Source organism: Osmerus eperlanus, chromosome 2 (genome assembly GCF_963692335.1).
Source record: "Osmerus eperlanus chromosome 2, fOsmEpe2.1, whole genome shotgun sequence".
NCBI lineage: Eukaryota > Metazoa > Chordata > Actinopteri > Osmeriformes > Osmeridae > Osmerus > Osmerus eperlanus.
In genome coordinates, this window is record NC_085019.1 from 24,911,383 (window position 1) to 24,932,253 (window position 20,871).

Sequence of the window (20,871 nt, forward strand, 5' to 3'; positions counted from 1 at the left end):
TGTTACAGCACTGTAGCTATGTTGGTCAAATGTAGGCTACTACATCATCACTAAACACCTTGTGCATTGGTTGAGTTAGGGTTCTGGTAACCTTCTAATGAGGAAACAAAAGATGCTGATTGTTCACAGTTAGAGCTCTGGCAAAGGGTGTAGCATTTCCAGAAATTTTGACCATTACATTTGTTTTGGTTATTTTAGCTACTACTAGCTAATCAAAAGGGATCCCTCACGAAATAACTGAATTGAGACACCTGCGAACAGCTTTCTCATGCGACGTACAATTAGCGGAATATCACAACATTCCAACGCATCTTAATTAGTTTACCTCGCGAATCTAAAGAATCACGCAGGCGTGTGTCATTAAATTATTCTAACATAAAAAGGAATGGCTTTCGCTCTCTCTTGCTATTGGACTAAGGTAACGTTTGAACTACTTGTTATCTGGTTAAACTGCTCGGAAGCGAACCCAAACAGGAAAACACGCTGCCGATTTAGAAATAAAAAGAAATCTCTGAAATTTTGTTGATTGGAAACCTGCCGATAGAGGTCGCTCTGCCATCCACTCAAGGGTTTTTTTGTGAGAGCGTCTCCATAGCAGCCCGCCACCTCGAGCGCCCCCGGATAACTGGCTCGCTCTTGTCTGTCAAAGCAGAGCGCGCGGCAGACGGGGAACGGGACAGAGAGGTGTGGCGGAGAGGAAGACAGAGTGAGGGAAGTTGATAGAGAGGACCTTTTCATAACCTGTTTGTATTGAACTTCAGCTCAAACACCAGAGATTAACGGGAGTGTCTCGTGCGTAAAGACAGTAGTCGACTGGGGACTCGAGTTTTGCATCCAGGACAAGTCTACAGGCTCGGCTTTTGGAGTTGTCTTTTTTCATCACATAAGATAAAAACAGGTTGATCCATTACTATACACGGCTGCGCTTCTGCATGTGTTTACAGATTCTCACGTGCGTGGTTGATTTAACCTCAGGCCTATGTTTTCTTTTTTTAGTTTGTGAATTTGCGGGATAATTTTTGTTCTAGCCTACTTAAGGTGTGAATGCCATGCGTAAAACCGTGTATTTCCTTCCAGTGTAGCCTATTTGATTCAGTGGAGACTATTTCAGCATTTTAGATTAAAGCATCTTGAAATTGTTCAACTGTGTTAACGTTTTCTTTCTACTCATCTCCATGACTCAGTGCAGCGGACACCGAGAATCCCGGGTTACCATGACGCGGAATCTGGAGGCGTGGGTCACCGCGGTGGCCGCATGCCTGCTAGCTGAGGGAGTGCTCGCAGGGTATGGCATGAGCATGTTCGCTGCACAATCCTCCCTTCCGGACCCCTGCTACGACGAGAATGGAAACCCCCGGAGATGCATCCCGGATTTTGTTAACTCTGCTTTCGGTAAGGACGTGCGCGTCTCCAGCACCTGTGGAACCCCGGCCACCCGGTACTGCGTCGTGAGCGAGACGGGAGAGGAGAGAACAAGGGATTGTCACACGTGCGACAGTGAGGATCCCAAAAAGGCTCACCCACCGGCGTATTTAACGGATCTTAACAACCCACACAATCTGACCTGTTGGCAATCTGAGAACTATGTACAATACCCGCTGAACGTCACGCTCGCGCTGTCTCTCGGGAAGAAGTTTGAGGTGACCTACGTCAGTCTGCAGTTCTGCTCCCCGCGCCCGGAGTCCATGGCCATCTTCAAATCCATGGACTACGGAAAGTCATGGGTTCCGTTCCAGTTCTACTCCACCCAGTGTAAGAAGATGTACGGCCGCCAGAACAAGGCAGCCATCACCAAGGTGAATGAACAGGAGGCTATTTGCACAGACTCGCACACGGACATGCACCCTCTCACCGGCGGCCTCATCGCGTTCAGCACCCTGGACGGTAGGCCATCTGCGCACGACTTTGATAACTCCCCGGTGCTGCAAGACTGGGTCACGGCCACCGACATCAAGGTTATGTTCAGCCGGTTGCACACTTTCGGAGACGAGAATGAGGACGACTCAGAGCTGGCGCGCGATTCCTACTTCTACGCAGTGTCTGACCTGCAGGTTGGCGGACGGTGCAAATGTAACGGGCACGCCTCGAAGTGCGTGAAAGACCGGGATGGGAACTTGGTGTGTGAGTGCAAGCACAACACCGCGGGACCGGAGTGCGACAGGTGCAAGCCGTTCCATTACGACCGGCCGTGGCAGCGCGCGACGGCCAGAGAGGCCAACGAATGTGTTGGTAAGTCAACGGTGCTGTGTTTTTTCTGATTGAAATGATCGTGTAAATATTTTTATTTATTTTTTGCGTATTACATAATTGAAAACGTATCTGTTATTATCGCAACGTATTGCTTTCATCACCAAACTGAGCCTTTTAGGCCAAAGTTAAATCCAAATTCAATGAATGCAGTTTGCTGTTTCGCGGAAATCTCTCTCTCTCAATATTTTGTTTTAATTATTTATAAATAGCTAAATATCAGGTATAAATTATGTTTTATGAAATTAATGTCTTAGTCTTAGCAATTAGGCTACCTAAAATAAAATGTTTTTAAGTATTTTGTTAGGTTAACTTTTCCTGGGTTGTTATGTGTAGGCAATATTATGTTGCCAAATTAGATCAAATATAAAACCAAAAACTACATAGAAAATAATGTTGCGATTTTGATCATCCTAGTTTAACTGAGACTGAGACTGGGCCGGTAGTTATGACACAGCTCCGACCCAAAACGAGACAAAGAAATGCTACAGAATCAGATGTAAAAGGTAGCATGTTCGTTCCTAAATCTTTCATGAAACAGCGAGACAGAGAAAAAGAAACTAAATAGACAGAAATTGTAGTAATTCTTTTTTGTTCTCTAACCGCACCCTGGTGTGAATTGTAGATACTCAGTCAGACATACACAGTCAGACATTAGACTAAACAAAAAAATAAAACGGTATCATATTGTTGCTTTTTAATTACCTTTACTAAAAGTTGTTTTCAATTTAACCTGTTTTCAATTTAATCTGAAGACAGGCGTGACGTGACATCACCTGACTGGAACCTGGCAAAGTCAGTTGTCACAAATCTTGAGTACATTTCTCTTGACTCTATAACTGTATCAGTATGTAGCCTGTGCTATGTTCGCCTGCTAAATAGTTTTGTCTGCAAGTTTTAAAACATCGTTTTTCATGTCTGGATTCATAATGAGCTCCGATGTTGATCCTTCGCGATCAGAAAGTGATCCTCTGGAAGAAGGAATTGAATCTGGTTTCTCTAAACACGCACGCTCATGAAGCTACTAGTATCTCGTATGTGATTGGACGGGAGATGACGGTGTTCTTATTGATTATCTTTGTCACGCAGAGAAAAAACTACTCCTCCACGCGGTGTCCGAGAGAGTTCAACTGAAACTGGAGCGAAAGGTTTCCTTTCTGTGGGGGTTAGGGTTAGGGCCTGTGGTGCTGACACTGCAGACGTGTGTATGTCTGCGTGTGTCTAGGTGTGTGTGAGTGCCAGGGGGTGTGTATGTGCGTGTGTGTGCCTGTTTGTCTATGTGTGTGTGTGTGTGTGTATGTATGTGTGCTATCAACAGCAACAAACCACCCTAGAGACTGGGCTGGGTGGGGAGGGGTGGCAGGAGGGAGTAGAGTGGGAGAAGAGGCAGGGGGAGGAGAAGAGGAGTGGAGGGAGGAGAGGAGGGGTAGGAGAGATGGGGTTGGAGAGAAGGGAGGTAGGGGGAACGGAGGAGAAGGCAAGGCCCCTGACAGCACCATGGTATATTCAACCAAACAGAACGAGTGAACAAGCTGTTTCCCTCCTTCTGCTCACTCGCTCCCCCTCAGCTCACACAGAACAAAAGCTTGTCACTCGTGGCGTCCATCATGCCGTCAGTGGGGGTCTGGGGGGGGTCCTGGCGGGTGGAGGGGGGCTCCTGGGGGGGGCACACAGGACAGAATGAGGAAAGGAGAGAAAATAGAGAGAGAGAGAGATAGAAAGGGAAAGCGAAAAAGAGAGAGGGGAGTGAAGAGAAAGATAGAGATAGAGAGAGGGAATAAAGGGGAGGGAGAGATGGAAGAAGAGAGAGAGGGGGAAAGGGGAGAAAGAGAGGGAGGGAGAGAAGGAGGAAGGGAGGGAGGGAGGCAGGGAAAGAGAGGTAGGGTAAAGGACGGGGAGGGAGAGGAGAGGATGGAGGGAGGGAAGAGGATGGAGGGAGGGATGGAGGGAGGGAGAGGTAGGGAAGAGGATGGAGGGAGGGAGGGAGGGAAGAGGATGGAGGGAGGGAGGGAAGAGGATGGAGGGAGGGAGGGAGGGAAGAGGATGGACGGAGGGAGGGAGGGAAGAGGATGGAGGGATGGAGGGAGGGAGAGGTAGGGAAGAGGATGGAGGGAGAGGTAGGGAAGAGGATGGAGGGAGGGAGAGGTAGGGAAGAGGATGGAGGGAGGGAGAGGTAGGGAAGAGGATGGAGGGAGGGAGGGAGGGAAGAGGATGGAGGGAGGGAGAGGTAGGGAAGAGGATGGAGGGAGAGGTAGGGAAGAGGATGGAGGGAGGGAGAGGTAGGGAAGAGGATGGAGGGAGGGAGGGAGGGAGGGAGAGGTAGGGAAGAGGATGGAGGGAGAGGTAGGGAAGAGGATGGAGGGAGGGAGAGGTAGGGAAGAGGATGGAGGGAGAGGTAGGGAAGAGGATGGAGGGAGGGAGAGGTAGGGAAGAGGATGGAGGGAGAGGTAGGGAAGAGGATGGAGGGAGGGAGGGAGAGGTAGGGAAGAGGATGGAGGGAGGGAGAGGTAGGGAAGAGGATGGAGGGAGAGGTAGGGAAGAGGATGGAGGGAGGGAGAGGTAGGGAAGAGGATGGAGAGGTAGGGAAGAGGATGGAGGGAGGGAGGGAGGGAGAGGTAGGGAAGAGGATGGAGGGAGGGAGGGAGAGGTAGGGAAGAGGATGGATGGAGGGAGGGAGAGGTAGGGAAGAGGATGGAGGGAGGGAGGGAGAGGTAGGGAAGAGGATGGAGGGAGGGAGGGAGAGGTAGGGAAGAGGATGGAGGGAGGGAGGGAGAGGTAGGGAAGAGGATGGAGGGAGGGATGGAGGGAGAGGTAGGGAAGAGGATGGAGGGAGGGAGAGGTAGGGAAGAGGATGGAGGGAGGGAGGGAGGGAGAGGTAGGGAAGAGGATGGAGGGAGGGAGGGAGAGGTAGGGAAGAGGATGGAGGGAGGGAGAGGTAGGGAAGAGGATGGAGGGAGGGAGGGAGGGAGAGGTAGGGAATAGGATGGAGGGAGGGAGGGAGGGAGAGGTAGGGAAGAGGATGGAGGGAGGGAGGAGGCTCAGTGTCGTGGCAGCAGGGCCATTGTGCCTTTGCTGCTAATGATCGTTCTGTTTGACATTCCTCACAGCCTCTCAATTCAACACTTTAGAAACAGGAGAGAGGAGAAGCAGAGGAGAGATGAGAGAGTGGGAGGGAGAGAGAGTGGGAGGGAGAGAGAGTGGGGGGGAGAGAGAGTGGGGGGGAGAGAGAGTGGGGGGGAGAGAGAGTGGGAGGGAGAGAGAGTGGGGGGGAGAGAGAGTGGGGGGGAGAGAGAGTGAGGGGGAGAGAGAGTGGGGGGGAGAGAGAGTGGGGGGGAGAGAGAGGGGGAGGGAGAGAGAGTGAGAGGGAGAGAGAGTGGGGGGGAGAGAGAGTGAGAGGGAGAGAGAGTGGGAGGGAGAGAGAGTGGGAGGGAGAGAGAGTGAGAGGGAGAGAGAGTGGGGGGGAGAGAGAGTGAGAGGGAGAGAGAGTGGGAGGGAGAGAGAGGGGGAGGGAGAGAGAGGGGGAGGGAGAGAGAGTGAGAGGGAGAGAGAGGGTAGCAGGAGAGAGAGAGAGAGAGAGAGGAAGAGAAAGAGAGGGGGCGTGGAAGAAGAAAGAGACAGAAATGGTTTAATTCATTAGGAAACTTGCCTAACTGTTTTATTTTGGCAGCAAAGTATGCAGCAAACCTGCCATGACATTAGGACAACTAGTGGAACAAGGAACGTATTATGCGTAACGCGTAGAAAAAGTTTTTATTTGGTTTACTGAATTGACCTTTAGTAGGTGAGTGCACAGGATTGCATCTGTGCATCTGTACATGCATGTGCGTGTGTCAAGACATACATGGTTGTATGTGTATGTGTGTGTGTCTGATCATTCGTGGGTTGGGATGTGTCCATATGTGCATGCCTTGGTGTGTAAGTGGGCTGGGATGTGTCCATATGTGCATGCCTTGGTGTGTAAGTGGGCTGGGATGTGTCCATATGTGCATGCCTTGGTGTGTAAGTGGGCTGGGATGTGTCCATATGTGCATGCCTTGGTGTGTAAGTGGGCTGGGATGTGTCCATATGTGCATGCCTTGGTGTGTAAGTGGGCTGGGATGTGTCCATATGTGCATGCCTTGGTGTGTAAGTGGGCTGGGATGTGTCCATATGTGCATGCCTTGCTGCTAGCCATTTTGGTGCCCTAAGCATAATTCCTTTATGATTCCCCCCTCAAACCCACCCCCACCCAGAGAAAAAAACCGTTTGTTTTTGCCAGTTTCATTTTTTATTACCAAACATATAACTCAATACGAATAACACAATAGCAGCATCACAATGTAACACCTACCCAGAGGTGGTGGTTCTCTGCTGTGTATCTGTCCCTAAACTGCTGGTTGAGGGTGGTTGATCAGGGCTTGGTACTGTTGTGGAGTCTACAGAGCTGCTGGCCGGCTGGGGTTGATGTGTGCCTGAACTGCTCGTCGTCTGTATCTTCCTCTGGCCAGGTGCTCCTCCTTGTACTTCCTCTGGCCAGGTGCTCCTCCTTGTACTTCCTCTGGCCAGGTGCTCCTCCTTGTACTTCCTCTGGCCAGGTGCTCCTCCTTGTACTTCCTCTGGCCAGGTGCTCCTCCTAGTACTTCCTCTGGCCAGGTGCTCCTCCTTGTACTTCCTCTGGCCAGGTGCTCCTCCTTGTACTTCCTCTGGCCAGGTGCTCCTCCTTGTACTTCCTCTGGCCAGGTGCTCCTCCTAGTACTTCCTCTGGCCAGGTGCTCCTCCTTGTACTTCCTCTGGCCAGGTGCTCCTCCTTGTACTTCCTCTGGCCAGGTGCTCCTCCTTGTACTTCCTCTGGCCAGGTGCTCCTCCTTGTACTTCCTCTGGCCAGGTGCTCCTCCTTGTACTTCCTCTGGCCAGGTGCTCCTCCTTGTACTTCCTCTGGCCAGGTGCTCCTCCTTGTACTTCCTCTGGCCAGGTGCTCCTCCTTGTACTTCCTCTGGCCAGGTGCTCCTCCTTGTACTTCCTCTGGCCAGGTGCTCCTCCTTGTACTTCCTCTGGCCAGGTGCTCCTCCTAGTACTTCCTCTGGCCAGGTGCTCCTCCTTGTACTTCCTCTGGCCAGGTGCTCCTCCTTGTACTTCCTCTGGCCAGGTGCTCCTCCTTGTACTTCCTCTGGCCAGGTGCTCCTCCTAGTACTTCCTCTGGCCAGGTGCTCCTCCTTGTACTTCCTCTGGCCAGGTGCTCCTCCTTGTACTTCCTCTGGCCAGGTGCTCCTCCTTGTACTTCCTCTGGCCAGGTGCTCCTCCTTGTACTTCCTCTGGCCAGGTGCTCCTCCTTGTACTTCCTCTGGCCAGGTGCTCCTCCTTGTACTTCCTCTGGCCAGGTGCTCCTCCTTGTACTTCCTCTGGCCAGGTGCTCCTCCTTGTACTTCCTCTGGCCAGGTGCTCCTCCTTGTACTTCCTCTGGCCAGGTGCTCCTCCTTGTACTTCCTCTGGCCAGGTGCTCCTCCTTGTACTTCCTCTGGCCAGGTGCTCCTCCTAGTACTTCCTCTGGCCAGGTGCTCCTCCTTGTACTTCCTCTAGCCAGGTGCTCCTCCTTGTACTTCCTCTGGCCAGGTGCTCCTCCTTGTACTTCCTCGGGCCAGGTGCTCCTCCTTGTACTTCCTCTGGCCAGGTGCTCCTCCTAGTACTTCCTCTGGCCAGGTGCTCCTCCTTGTACTTCCTCTGGCCAGGTGCTCCTCCTAGTACTTCCTCTGGCCAGGTGCTCCTCCTAGTACTTCCTCTGGCCAGGTGCTCCTCCTAGTACTTCCTCTGGCCAGGTGCTCCTCCTTGTACTTCCTCTGGCCAGGTGCTCCTCCTAGTACTTCCTCTGGCCAGGTGCTCCTCCTTGTACTTCCTCTGGCCAGGTGCTCCTCCTTGTACTTCCTCTGGCCAGGTGCTCCTCCTTGTACTTCCTCTGGCCAGGTGCTCCTCCTTGTACTTCCTCTGGCCAGGTGCTCCTCCTTGTACTTCCTCTGGCCAGGTGCTCCTCCTTGTACTTCCTCTGGCCAGGTGCTCCTCCTTGTACTTCCTCTGGCCAGGTGCTCCTCCTAGTACTTCCTCTGGCCAGGTGCTCCTCCTTGTACTTCCTCTGGCCAGGTGCTCCTCCTTGTACTTCCTCTGGCCAGGTGCTCCTCCTTGTACTTCCTCTGGCCAGGTGCTCCTCCTTGTACTTCCTCTGGCCAGGTGCTCCTCCTAGTACTTCCTCTGGCCAGGTGCTCCTCCTAGTACTTCCTCTGGCCAGGTGCTCCTCCTTGTACTTCCTCTGGCCAGGTGCTCCTCCTTGTACTTCCTCTGGCCAGGTGCTCCTCCTTGTACTTCCTCTGGCCAGGTGCTCCTCCTTGTACTTCCTCTGGCCAGGTGCTCCTCCTTGTACTTCCTCTGGCCAGGTGCTCCTCCTTGTACTTCCTCTGGCCAGGTGCTCCTCCTTGTACTTCCTCTGGCCAGGTGCTCCTCCTTGTACTTCCTCTGGCCAGGTGCTCCTCCTTGTACGTATCTCAGTATTTGACCCTGCATTCATTTAGAAATACGAAGAAAAAGGATCAGTATAGAAAGAGACAAAATATTAAAACAAAGAATCTTATACCGAAAAAATTATTAACATTTAAAACTGAAAGCATGCAGCCAAGGAGCTCTCCACCTTTATTACTTAGGCTGTTTAAAAACTATTTGATAAATCTAATATAAAACCATAATAGAATGTAAAGTAAAGTAACAGCTAGCTGGCTTCAGTTACTTGTAAAATGCATATATGTTTAACAGTAAAATCTCAATTTAGCTTGCACCTAAGATATAACATATTTGAGTTTGCTAACATTAGCAATAACATCAGCTAGTTCGAGGTGTATGCATAGGCTAACCTTTACATTAGCAGCACATTTCCCGTATTTAAGAATGATTAAACATGGACTTACCTGCAAGTGATGCACGGGCACCATCTCGCAGTTTCTTCTTCTTTCTCTTCTCTGCTCCTGACTCCTGCCGTCGTTTCGAGGCCATTTCGACAGTTTTTCTCTTATTATTGACAACTCCTCCGTTTCACCATCCCCCAAGGTTAAGAGTCTGGGTGTCATCCTTGACAGCACACTGTCCTTTCAGCCCCACATCAATTACATCACCCGGTCTGCCTACTTTCATCTGAGAAACATCAACCGTCTCCGCCCCTCCCTTACCCCCCACACTGCCGCCATTCTTGTACACAGTCTCGTCACCTCCCGTTCAGATTATTGCAACTCCCTCCTTTTTGGCCTCTCTCACAAATCCCTCCATAAACTTCAACTGGTCCAGAATTCAGCTGGCCGCATTATAACTCGTACGCCCTCTATCCACCACATCACTCCTGTCCTTCAACAGCTCCACTGGCTCCCGGTCCAGTCTTGCATACAATACAAGACTCTCCTGTTTACATTTAAGGCCATCAACCACCTCACCCCCCCATATTTGTCTGATCTCCTCCAGGGTCCCACTCCCTCAGATCCTCTTCCTCCATACACCTGTCTGTCCCCTCTTCCCGTCTCACCACCATGGGGAGTAGAGCATTCAGCCGCTCTGCTCCCCGTCTCTGGAACTCACTACCACCCCAACTCAGAAATATTGATTTATTCTCTCATTTCAAATCACAACTCAAAACACATCTCTTTACTACTGCCTATTCCACGTAATGTCATTTGCACTGCTTTCTTCTGTTGTTTTAATGTTGTTGTATTTCAAAATTTTCTGCTGCTTTTAATGTTTTTTATATACCTCTGTACGGTGTCCTTGAGTGCCGAGAAAGGCGCCTTGGAAAATAAAATTAATTATTATTATTATTTCCAAAAAAGTTGACTTTCAGCGTAGGCTGCTGTTAAATGTCGTCAGGTGCAATCCAACAGACCATAGGGAAGGGCACCCACGGGGAGCTTGGGAAGTTGAGTGTGTTTGTTTTTTTTTGGGGGGGGGGGCACCATCGTTACTTTCTTGAGCAATTAAATATATCTCTTGTTCTGCATGTTTTGTGATATACATATACACACCTAAAAAGTGCCTAATATTTCTAAACTAAAATAATATCAGCATTATAATTGTTATGACTATGATGATTTTTCATTAGGCTTTTTTTTGGTGCCCCCTCAGCACTTGGTGCCCTACGCACAGCGCCTGGTGGGAGTGGTGGCACTGAGTGGGAGAGAGGCTGCAGTGGGAGAGAGAGGCTGCAGTGGGAGAGAGAGGCTGCAGTGGGAGAGAGAGGCTGCAGTGGGAGAGAGGCTGCAGTGGGAGAGAGGCTGCAGTGGGAGAGAGGCTGCAGTGGGAGAGAGAGGCTGCAGTGGGAGAGAGAGGCTACAGTGGGAGAGAGGCAGCAGTGGGAGAGAGAGGCTGCAGTGGGAGAGAGGCTGCAGTGGGAGAGAGAGGCTGCAGTGGGAGAGAGAGGCTACAGTGGGAGAGAGGCTGCAGTGGGAGAGAGAGGCTACAGTGGGAGAGAGGCAGCAGTGGGAGAGAGAGGCTGCAGTGGGAGAGAGGCTGCAGTGGGAGAGAGGCAGCAGTGGGAGAGAGAGGCTGCAGTGGGAGAGAGGCTGCAGTGGGAGAGAGAGGCTGCAGTGGGAGAGAGAGGCTGCAGTGGGAGAGAGAGGCTGCAGTGGGAGAGAGGCTGCAGTGGGAGAGAGAGGCTGCAGTGGGAGAGAGAGGCTGCAGTGGGAGAGAGGCAGCAGTGGGAGAGAGGCAGCAGTGGGAGAGAGAGGCTGCAGTGGGAGAGAGAGGCTGCAGTGGGAGAGAGAGGCTACAGTGGGAGAGAGGCAGCAGTGGGTGAGAGAGGCTGCAGTGGGAGAGAGGCTGCAGTGGGAGAGAGAGGCTGCAGTGGGAGAGAGAGGCTACAGTGGGAGAGAGGCTGCAGTGGGAGAGAGAGGCTACAGTGGGAGAGAGGCAGCAGTGGGAGAGAGAGGCTGCAGTGGGAGAGAGGCTGCAGTGGGAGAGAGGCAGCAGTGGGAGAGAGAGGCTGCAGTGGGAGAGAGAGGCTGCAGTGGGAGAGAGAGGCTGCAGTGGGAGAGAGAGGCTGCAGTGGGAGAGAGGCTGCAGTGGGAGAGAGGCTGCAGTGGGAGAGAGAGGCTGCAGTGGGAGAGAGAGGCTACAGTGGGAGAGAGGCAGCAGTGGGAGAGAGAGGCTGCAGTGGGAGAGAGGCTGCAGTGGGAGAGAGAGGCTGCAGTGGGAGAGAGAGGCTACAGTGGGAGAGAGGCTGCAGTGGGAGAGAGAGGCTACAGTGGGAGAGAGGCAGCAGTGGGAGAGAGAGGCTGCAGTGGGAGAGAGGCTGCAGTGGGAGAGAGGCAGCAGTGGGAGAGAGAGGCTGCAGTGGGAGAGAGGCTGCAGTGGGAGAGAGAGGCTGCAGTGGGAGAGAGAGGCTGCAGTGGGAGAGAGAGGCTGCAGTGGGAGAGAGGCTGCAGTGGGAGAGAGAGGCTGCAGTGGGAGAGAGGCAGCAGTGGGAGAGAGGCAGCAGTGGGAGAGAGAGGCTGCAGTGGGAGAGAGAGGCTGCAGTGGGAGAGAGAGGCTACAGTGGGAGAGAGGCAGCAGTGGGTGAGAGAGGCTGCAGTGGGAGAGAGGCTGCAGTGGGAGAGAGAGGCTGCAGTGGGAGAGAGAGGCTACAGTGGGAGAGAGGCTGCAGTGGGAGAGAGAGGCTACAGTGGGAGAGAGGCAGCAGTGGGAGAGAGAGGCTGCAGTGGGAGAGAGGCTGCAGTGGGAGAGAGGCAGCAGTGGGAGAGAGAGGCTGCAGTGGGAGAGAGGCTGCAGTGGGAGAGAGAGGCTGCAGTGGGAGAGAGAGGCTGCAGTGGGAGAGAGAGGCTGCAGTGGGAGAGAGGCTGCAGTGGGAGAGAGAGGCTGCAGTGGGAGAGAGGCTGCAGTGGGAGAGAGAGGCTGCAGTGGGAGAGAGGCTGCAGTGGGAGAGAGAGGCTGCAGTGGGAGAGAGAGGCTGCAGTGGGAGAGAGGCTGCAGTGGGAGAGAGGCTGCAGTGGGAGAGAGGCAGCAGTGGGAGAGAGAGGCAGCAGTGGGAGAGAGGCAGCAGTGGGAGAGAGAGGCAGCAGTGGGAGAGAGGCTGCAGTGGGAGAGAGGCAGCAGTGGGAGAGAGGCAGCAGTGGGAGAGAGGCTGCAGTGGGAGAGAGGCAGCAGTGGGAGAGAGAGGCTGCAGTGGGAGAGAGGCTGCAGTGGGAGAGAGGCAGCTGTGAGAGAGAGGCTGCAGTGGGAGAGAGAGGCTGCAGTGGGAGAGAGGCTGCAGTGGGAGAGAGAGGCTGCAGTGGGAGAGAGGCAGCAGTGGGAGAGAGGCAGCAGTGGGAGAGAGAGGCTGCAGTGGGAGAGAGGCAGCAGTGGGAGAGAGAGGCTGCAGTGGGAGAGAGAGGCTGCAGTGGGAGAGAGGCAGAAGTGGGAGAGAGAGGCTGCAGTGGGAGAGAGGCAGCAGTGGGAGAGAGGCTGCAGTGGGAGAGAGAGGCTGCAGTGGGAGAGAGGCTGCAGTGGGAGAGAGAGGCTGCAGTGGGAGAGAGGCAGCAGTGGGAGAGAGAGGCTGCAGTGGGAGAGAGGCAGCAGTGGGAGAGAGGCAGCAGTGGGAGAGAGGCAGCAGTGGGAGAGAGAGGCTGCAGTGGGAGAGAGAGGCTGCAGTGGGAGAGAGGCTGCAGTTGGAGAGAGAGGCAGCAGTGGGAGAGAGAGGCTACAGTGGGAGAGAGGCTGCAGTGGGAGAGAGAGGCTACAGTGGGAGAGAGGCAGCAGTGGGAGAGAGAGGCTGCAGTGGGAGAGAGGCTGCAGTGGGAGAGAGGCAGCAGTGTGAGAGAGAGGCTGCAGTGGGAGAGAGGCTGCAGTGGGAGAGAGAGGCTGCAGTGGGAGAGAGAGGCTGCAGTGGGAGAGAGGCTGCAGTGGGAGAGAGAGGCTGCAGTGGGAGAGAGGCTGCAGTGGGAGAGAGAGGCTGCAGTGGGAGAGAGGCTGCAGTGGGAGAGAGGCTGCAGTGGGAGAGAGGCTGCAGTGGGAGAGAGAGGCTGCAGTGGGAGAGAGACTGCAGTGGGAGAGAGGCTGCAGTGGGAGAGAGGCAGCAGTGGGAGAGAGGCAGCAGTGGGAGAGAGAGGCAGCAGTGGGAGAGAGGCTGCAGTGGGAGAGAGAGGCTGCAGTGGGAGAGAGAGGCTGCAGTGGGAGAGAGGCTGCAGTGGGAGAGAGGCTGCAGTGGGAGAGAGGCAGCAGTGGGAGAGAGGCAGCAGTGGGAGAGAGGCTGCAGTGGGAGAGAGGCAGCAGTGGGAGAGAGAGGCTGCAGTGGGAGAGAGGCTGCAGTGGGAGAGAGGCAGCAGTGGGAGAGAGGCTGCAGTGGGAGAGAGGCTGCAGTGGGAGAGAGAGGCTGCAGTGGGAGAGAGGCAGCAGTGGGAGAGAGGCAGCAGTGGGAGAGAGGCAGCAGTGGGAGAGAGAGGCTGCTGTGGGAGAGAGGCAGCAGTGGGAGAGAGAGGCTGCAGTGGGAGAGAGAGGCTGCAGTGGGAGAGAGGCAGAAGTGGGAGAGAGAGGCTGCAGTGGGAGAGAGGCAGCAGTGGGAGAGAGAGGCAGCAGTGGGAGAGAGGCAGCAGTGGGAGAGAGAGGCTGCAGTGGGAGAGAGGCAGCAGTGGGAGAGAGGCAGCAGTGGGAGAGAGGCTGCAGTGGGAGAGAGGCTGCAGTGGGAGAGAGGCAGCAGTGGGAGAGAGAGGCTGCAGTGGGAGAGAGGCTGCAGTGGGAGAGAGGCAGCAGTGGGAGAGAGGCAGCAGTGGGAGAGAGGCAGCAGTGGGAGAGAGGCTGCAGTGGGAGAGAGGCAGCAGTGGGAGAGAGGCTGCAGTGGGAGAGAGGCTGCAGTGGGAGAGAGGCAGCAGTGGGAGAGAGAGGCTGCAGTGGGAGAGAGGCTGCAGTGGGAGAGAGGCTGCAGTTGGAGAGAGAAGCAGCAGTGGGAGAGAGGCTGCAGTGGGAGAGAGAGGCTGCAGTGGGAGAGAGGCTGCAGTGGGAGAGAGAGGCTGCAGTGGGAGAGAGGCAGCAGTGGGAGAGAGAGGCTGCAGTGGGAGAGAGGCAGCAGTGGGAGAGAGGCAGCAGTGGGAGAGAGGCAGCAGTGGGAGAGAGAGGCTGCAGTGGGAGAGAGAGGCTGCAGTGGGAGAGAGGCTGCAGTTGGAGAGAGAGGCAGCAGTGGGAGAGAGGCTGCAGTGGGAGAGAGAGGCTGCAGTGGGAGAGAGGCTGCAGTGGGAGAGAGGCTGCAGTGGGAGAGAGAGGCTGCAGTGGGAGAGAGGCTGCAGTGGGAGAGAGAGGCTGCAGAGGGAGAGAGGCTGCAGTGGGAGAGAGAGGCTGCATGTGTAATATGTGTGTGTGTGCATGTGTAATATTTGCGTGTGTGAGAGAGCACTGCACAGGGGGTGTAGGTCACTAACCAGGACAGTTTAACATCAGCACCCTGGTCACTAACCTGGTCACTAACCAGGACAGGTTAGGGTTAGAGCCATAGATATATATATAAAGGGTAGATGTCTCGTCCGCGTTGCCGGCCAACGGGGTCGAACGTCCGCACATGGCGGCCATCTTGCTACAGTCAACTCGCTCACCCATAACATTGTGTTGATGCTACATGTACTTTTTAAATGTCCATAACTTGCTCAATTTTCAACCGATTTTGAAACGGTTTGGTTTGTTATCAACGTCAGAGATTCTATTCAAAAACAAAAACAAAACATAATTATTCATAAGTATGCAGTGGCATAACGACATCAAGTTCTGCAGCATAACTAGCAAACCATCAGCAGCCCGCGCCCACTCTGCATCAGTCAAGTAACCATCAGCATCCCGCGCCCACCCTGCATCAGTCAAGTAACCATCAGCAGCCCGCGCCCACCCTGCATCAGTCAAGTAACCATCAGCAGCCCGCGCCCAGCCTGCATCAGTCAAGTAACCATCAGCAGCCCGCGCCCAGCCTGCATCGGTCAAGTAACCATCAGCAGCCCGCGCCCACTCTGCATCAGTCAAGTAACCATCAGATACTTAGAAGTCCATGTGTTGTTAAAAACTCTACATTCTGTATCAACCTTTCGTTGAACACATTTAATTATCTATTTTTTATTTGTTATTTACCTCACGCGGGCCGGGTGTGGCTGCGGGCCGTATAATGCAGGTCTGCATGATGTTAGCACGTTGGGGTGTTGATGTAGAGCATGATGTTAGCATGTTGGGGTGTTGACATAGAGCATGATGTTAGCATGTTGGGGTGTTGATGTAGAGCATGATGTTAGCATGTTGGGGTGTTGATGTAGAGCATGATGTTAGCATGTTGGGGTGTTGATGTAGAGCATGATGTTAGCACGTTGGGGTGTTGACATAGAGCATGATGTTAGCATGTTGGGGTTTTGATGTAGAGCATGATGTTAGCACGTTGGGGTGTTGACATACAGCATGATGTTAGCACGTTGGGGTTTTGATGTAGAGCATGATGTTAGCACGTTGGGGTGTTGACATACAGCATGATGTTAGCACGTTGGGGTTTTGATGTAGAGCATGATGTTAGCACGTTGGGGTGTTGATGTAGAGCATGATGTTAGCACGTTGGGGTGTTGACATACAGCATGATGTTAGCACGTTGGGGTTTTGATGTAGAGCATGATGTTAGCACGTTGGGGTGTTGACATACAGCATGATGTTAGCACGTTGGGGTGTTGATGTAGAGCATGATGTTAGCATGTTGGGGTGTTGACATACAGCATGATGTTAGCACGTTGGGGTGTTGACATACAGCATGATGTTAGCACGTTGGGGTTTTGATGTAGAGCATGATGTTAGCACGTTGGGGTGTTGACATACAGCATGATGTTAGCACGTTGGGGTTTTGATGTAGAGCATGATGTTAGCACGTTGGTGTACAGCATGATGTTAGCACGTTGGGGTTTTGATGTAGAGCATGATGTTAGCACGTTGGGGTTTTGATGTAGAGCATGATGTTAGCACGTTGGGGTTTTGATGTAGAGCATGATGTTAGCACGTTGGGGTTTTGATGTAGAGCATGATGTTAGCACGTTGGGGTGTTGACATACAACATGATGTTAGCACGTTGGGGTGTTGATGTAGAGCATGATGTTAGCACGTTGGGGTTTTGATGTAGAGCATGATGTTAGCACGTTGGGGTGTTGACATACAGCATGATGTTAGCACGTTGGGGTGTTGATGTAGAGCATGATGTTAGCACGTTGGTGTACAGCATGATGTTGTTGGTATGTAAGTGTGTGTAGTTGTCTGTCTGTGAATGTGTGTGTCCCCCTGCATGTATGTAATTGTGTGTGAGAAAGATAGTGTGGGGGTGTGCTAAACCCAGAGACGGGTGTGGGGGGGTGAGGGAGGGTGTGTGCTAAACCTAGAGACAGATGTGGGGGGGGTGAGGGAGGGGGTGTGCTACAGAGACAGGTGTGGGCGGTGAGGGAGGGGGTGTGCTACAGAGACAGGTGTGGGGGGTGAGGGAGGGGGTGTGCTACAGAGACAGGTGTGGGGGGTGAGGAAGGGGGTGTGCTACAGAGACAGGTGTGGGGGGTGAGGGAGGGGGTGTGCTACAGAGACAGGTGTGGGGTGGTGAGGGAGGGGGTGTGCTAAACCTAGATACAGGTGTGGGGGGGGTGAGGGAGGGGGTGTGCTAAACCTAGAGACAGATGTGGGGGGGGTGAGGGAGGGGGTGTGCTACAGAGACAGGTGTGGGGGGTGAGGGAGGGTGTGTGCTAAACCTAGAGACAGATGTGGGGGGGTGAGGGAGGGGGTGTGCTAAACCTAGAGACAGATTTGGGGGGGGTGAGGGAGGGGGTGTGCTACAGAGACAGGTGTGGGGGGTGAGGGAGGGTGTGCGCTAAACCTAGAGACAGGTGTGGGGGTGGCTGGTGGTCCCAGGGCCCCTCCTAGACAGGTGTGGGGGTGGTTGGTGGTCCCAGGGCCCCCCCTAGACAGGTGTGGGGTGGCTGGTGGTCCCAGGGCCCCCCCTAGACAGGTGTGGGGGTGGCTGGTGGTCCCAGGGCCCCCCCTAGACAGGTGTGGGGTGGCTGGTGGTCCCAGGGCCCCCCCTAGACAGGTGTGGGGGTGGCTGGTGGTCCCAGGGCCCCCCCTAGACAGGTGTGGGGTGGCTGGTGGTCCCAGGGCCCCCCCTAGACAGGTGTGGGGTGGCTGGTGGTCCCAGGGCCCCCCCTAGACAGGTGTGGGGTGGCTGGTGGTCCCAGGGCCCCCCCTAGACAGGTGTGGGGGTGGCTGGTGGTCCCAGGCCCCCCCCTAGACGGTGTGGGGTGGCTGGTGGTCCCAGGGCCCCCCCTAGACAGGTTTGGGCTAATCCCCGAATGTTTACAACGTCTGGCCTGATTAACACTCGGATCGATAAGCAGTCTCAAACATGGTAGGCCTATCAATATAACAAATAATAATACGATCCCTTTCCGTAATCATGATACCCCCCAGAAATGTTCACTGCACCCCCAGTCAAAGCAGGCTGCATCTGGCCCTGGATGGAAGGCATTTCAAGAAAGATGGGAAAGCGAATACATGTTTGTGCTTCAAGGAGAAAAAACTATGTATTTTGTGTTATGAGTCGATGTCGGTCGTTAAAGAGTACAATCTCTGTCGGCATTTTGACACCAAACACAGAGATAAAAATGCTAAATTTATCCTCCAAGAAAAACAGCAGATTGTCTAAGAATTAAAAGGCGGACTGCAATCGCAGCAAAATATGTCCATCAAAGCTACAGATAAAAATTATGTTTTTACATCGTAAACATTGTTACATCGTAGTTACAACTGGCCCTTTGCAGTGGCGTAAATCTGCAATCAACTTTGGGGGGGACGATTATATGACATTTTCTCAAGAGCAATTCCTGAGGGGGACACCAAAATTACTGCTGTAACACAGCACATTAAAAAAGCGCCATTGTGTTCATAATCATCAAAGCTCTTTCATTGCGTATTATTAATATTATTGAAATTACATAGTTATGTTTACAGTGATTTATTGGGGGGGACAAATCATTTTTTTCCCAGGATGGGGGGGTCATGTCCCCCCTGTCCCCCCCCGGGATTTCCGCCTATGACCCTTTGAGAGCAACCATAATGCTGATGTGGCCCTTGGTGAAAATGGGTTTGACACCCCTGGTTTAGATATATTAGACTCAATCTGACTTCTCCTCTCTCCCTATCTCCACCACCAGCAATGTGTGTGTGAGTGTGAGGGTGAGTGTGTGTGTGTGTGTGTGTGTGTGTGTGTATGTAAGTGTGTGTGAAGCGTGTATGTGAGTGTGTGCAAGTGTGTGTGTGTGTATATATGAAGTGTGTATGTGAGTGTGTGTGTGTATGTAAGTGTGTGCGTGTATGTGAGTGTGTGTGTGTATGTAAGTGTGTGCGTGTATGTAAGTGTGTGTGTGTATGTGAGTGTGTGTGTGTATGTAAGTGTGTGTGCGTATACTTTGAGGCTTGTGGGAACGGAAGTTTCTAGTGTGACATTACAAGAGGTCAAAGTTCAACTGCATCAGCAGGTGCAGGAGGGCAGGAGAGGAGGAAGATTGAGGTTGTGGGTGTAGCTCAGTGGGAGGGCAGGAGAGGAGGAAGATTGAGGTTGTGGGTGTAGCTCAGTGGGAGGGCAGGAGAGGAGGAAGATTGAGGTTGTGGGTGTAGCTCAGTGGGAGGGCAGGAGAGGAGGAAGATTGAGGTTGTGGGTGTAGCTCAGTGGGAGGGCAGGAGAGGAGGAAGATTGAGGTTGTGGGTGTAGCTCAGTGGGAGGGCAGGAGAGGAGGAAGATTGAGGTTGTGGGTGTAGCTCAGTGGGAGGGCAGGAGAGGAGGAAGATTGAGGTTGTGGGTGTAGCTCAGTGGGAGGGCAGGAGAGGAGGAAGATTGAGGTTGTGGGTGTAGCTCAGTGGGAGGGCAGGAGAGGAGGAAGATTGAGGTTGTGGGTGTAGCTCAGTGGGAGGGCAGGAGAGGAGGAAGATTGAGGTTGTGGGTGTAGCTCAGTGGGAGGGCAGGAGAGGAGGAAGATTGAGGTTGTGGGTGTAGCTCAGTGGGAGGGCAGGAGAGGAGGAAGATTGAGGTTGTGGGTGTAGCTCAGTGGGAGGGCAGGAGAGGAGGAAGATTGAGGTTGTGGGTGTAGCTCAGTGGGAGGGCAGGAGAGGAGGAAGATTGAGGTTGTGGATGTAGCTCAGTGGGAGGGCAGGAGAGGAGGAAGATTGAGGTTGTGGGTGTAGCTCAGTGGGAGGGCAGGAGAGGAGGAAGATTGAGGTTGTGGGTGTAGCTCAGTGGGAGGGCAGGAGAGGAGGAAGATTGAGGTTGTGGGTGTAGCTCAGTGGGAGGGCAGGAGAGGAGGAAGATTGAGGTTGTGGGTGTAGCTCAGTGGGAGGGCAGGAGAGGAGGAAGATTGAGGTTGTGGGTGTAGCTCAGTGGGAGGGCAGGAGAGCTGGAAGATTGAGGTTGTGGGTGTAGCTCAGTGGGAGGGCAGGAGAGGAGGAAGATTGAGGTTGTGGGTGTAGCTCAGTGGGAGGGCAGGAGAGGAGGAAGATTGAGGTTGTGGGTGTAGCTCAGTGGGAGGGCAGGAGAGGAGGAAGATTGAGGTTGTGGGTGTAGCTCAGTGGGAGGGCAGGAGAGGAGGAAGATTGAGGTTGTGGGTGTAGCTCAGTGGGAGGGCAGGAGAGGAGGAAGATTGAGGTTGTGGGTGTAGCTCAGTGGGAGGGCAGGAGAGGAGGAAGATTGAGGTTGTGGGTGTAGCTCAGTGGGAGGGCAGGAGAGGAGGAAGATTGAGGTTGTGGGTGTAGCTCAGTGGGAGGGCAGGAGAGCTGGAAGATTGAGGTTGTGGGTGTAGCTCAGTGGGAGGGCAGGAGAGGAGGAAGATTGAGGTTGTGGGTGTAGCTCAGTGGGAGGGCAGGAGAGGAGGAAGATTGAGGTTGTGGGTGTAGCTCAGTGGGAGGGCAGGAGAGGAGGAAGATTGAGGTTGTGGGTGTAGCTCAGTGGGAGGGCAGGAGAGGAGGAAGATTGAGGTTGTGGGTGTAGCTCAGTGGGAGGGCAGGAGAGGAGGAAGATTGAGGTTGTGGGTGTAGCTCAGTGGGAGGGCAGGAGAGGAGGAAGATTGAGGTTGTGGGTGTAGCTCAGTGGGAGGGCAGGAGAGGAGGAAGATTGAGGTTGTGGGTGTAGCTCAGTGGGAGGGCATTGGACCACAGATCAAGAGATTGCAGGTTGAAATGACCCTGGATAAAACAGTCTGCTAAATGAACACATCATTATTATATTGGAGGAGGGAGTGGTTTGTGATGACAGACATGAACCTCACCTTCCCCAATCTCCTCCCCCCTTCGTCCTCTTACCGTCTCCCTCCCCCCTTTCCCTTCCTAATCTTGTCCCCTCTCTCCCCTCCTCCCCTCTTTCTCCCCTCCTCCCCTAACCCTAACCCTCTCTCCCCTCTCTCCCCCAAGCCTGCCACTGTAACCTCCATGCCCGCCGATGTCGGTTCAACATGGAGCTGTTTAAACTGTCCGGGCGGCGCAGTGGAGGGGTGTGTCTGAACTGTCGTCACAACACGGCTGGGCGGCACTGCCACTACTGCAGGGAAGGTTTCTACAGAGACCTGACCAAGGCTATCTCCCACAGGAGGGCCTGCAAAGGTACACACACATACTGCTAGCATA

The 20,871-nt window shown here is 53.7% G+C and overlaps 1 protein-coding gene across 1 annotated transcript in view; it reads left to right on the plus strand.

The window, feature by feature from the left end:
- Positions 1 to 784: 784 nt before the first annotated feature.
- The window catches only part of ntn1b (netrin 1b), a 22,320-nt gene continuing 2,233 nt past the window's right edge, over positions 785 to 20,871 (plus strand). Inside the window, exons 1-3 of the mRNA XM_062484316.1 lie at positions 785 to 898; positions 1,185 to 2,229; positions 20,659 to 20,847. Coding sequence (XP_062340300.1) covers positions 1,215 to 2,229; positions 20,659 to 20,847 — 1,204 coding nt within the window. The 5' untranslated portion in view covers positions 785 to 898; positions 1,185 to 1,214. The remainder of the gene's footprint in view (positions 899 to 1,184; positions 2,230 to 20,658; positions 20,848 to 20,871) is intronic.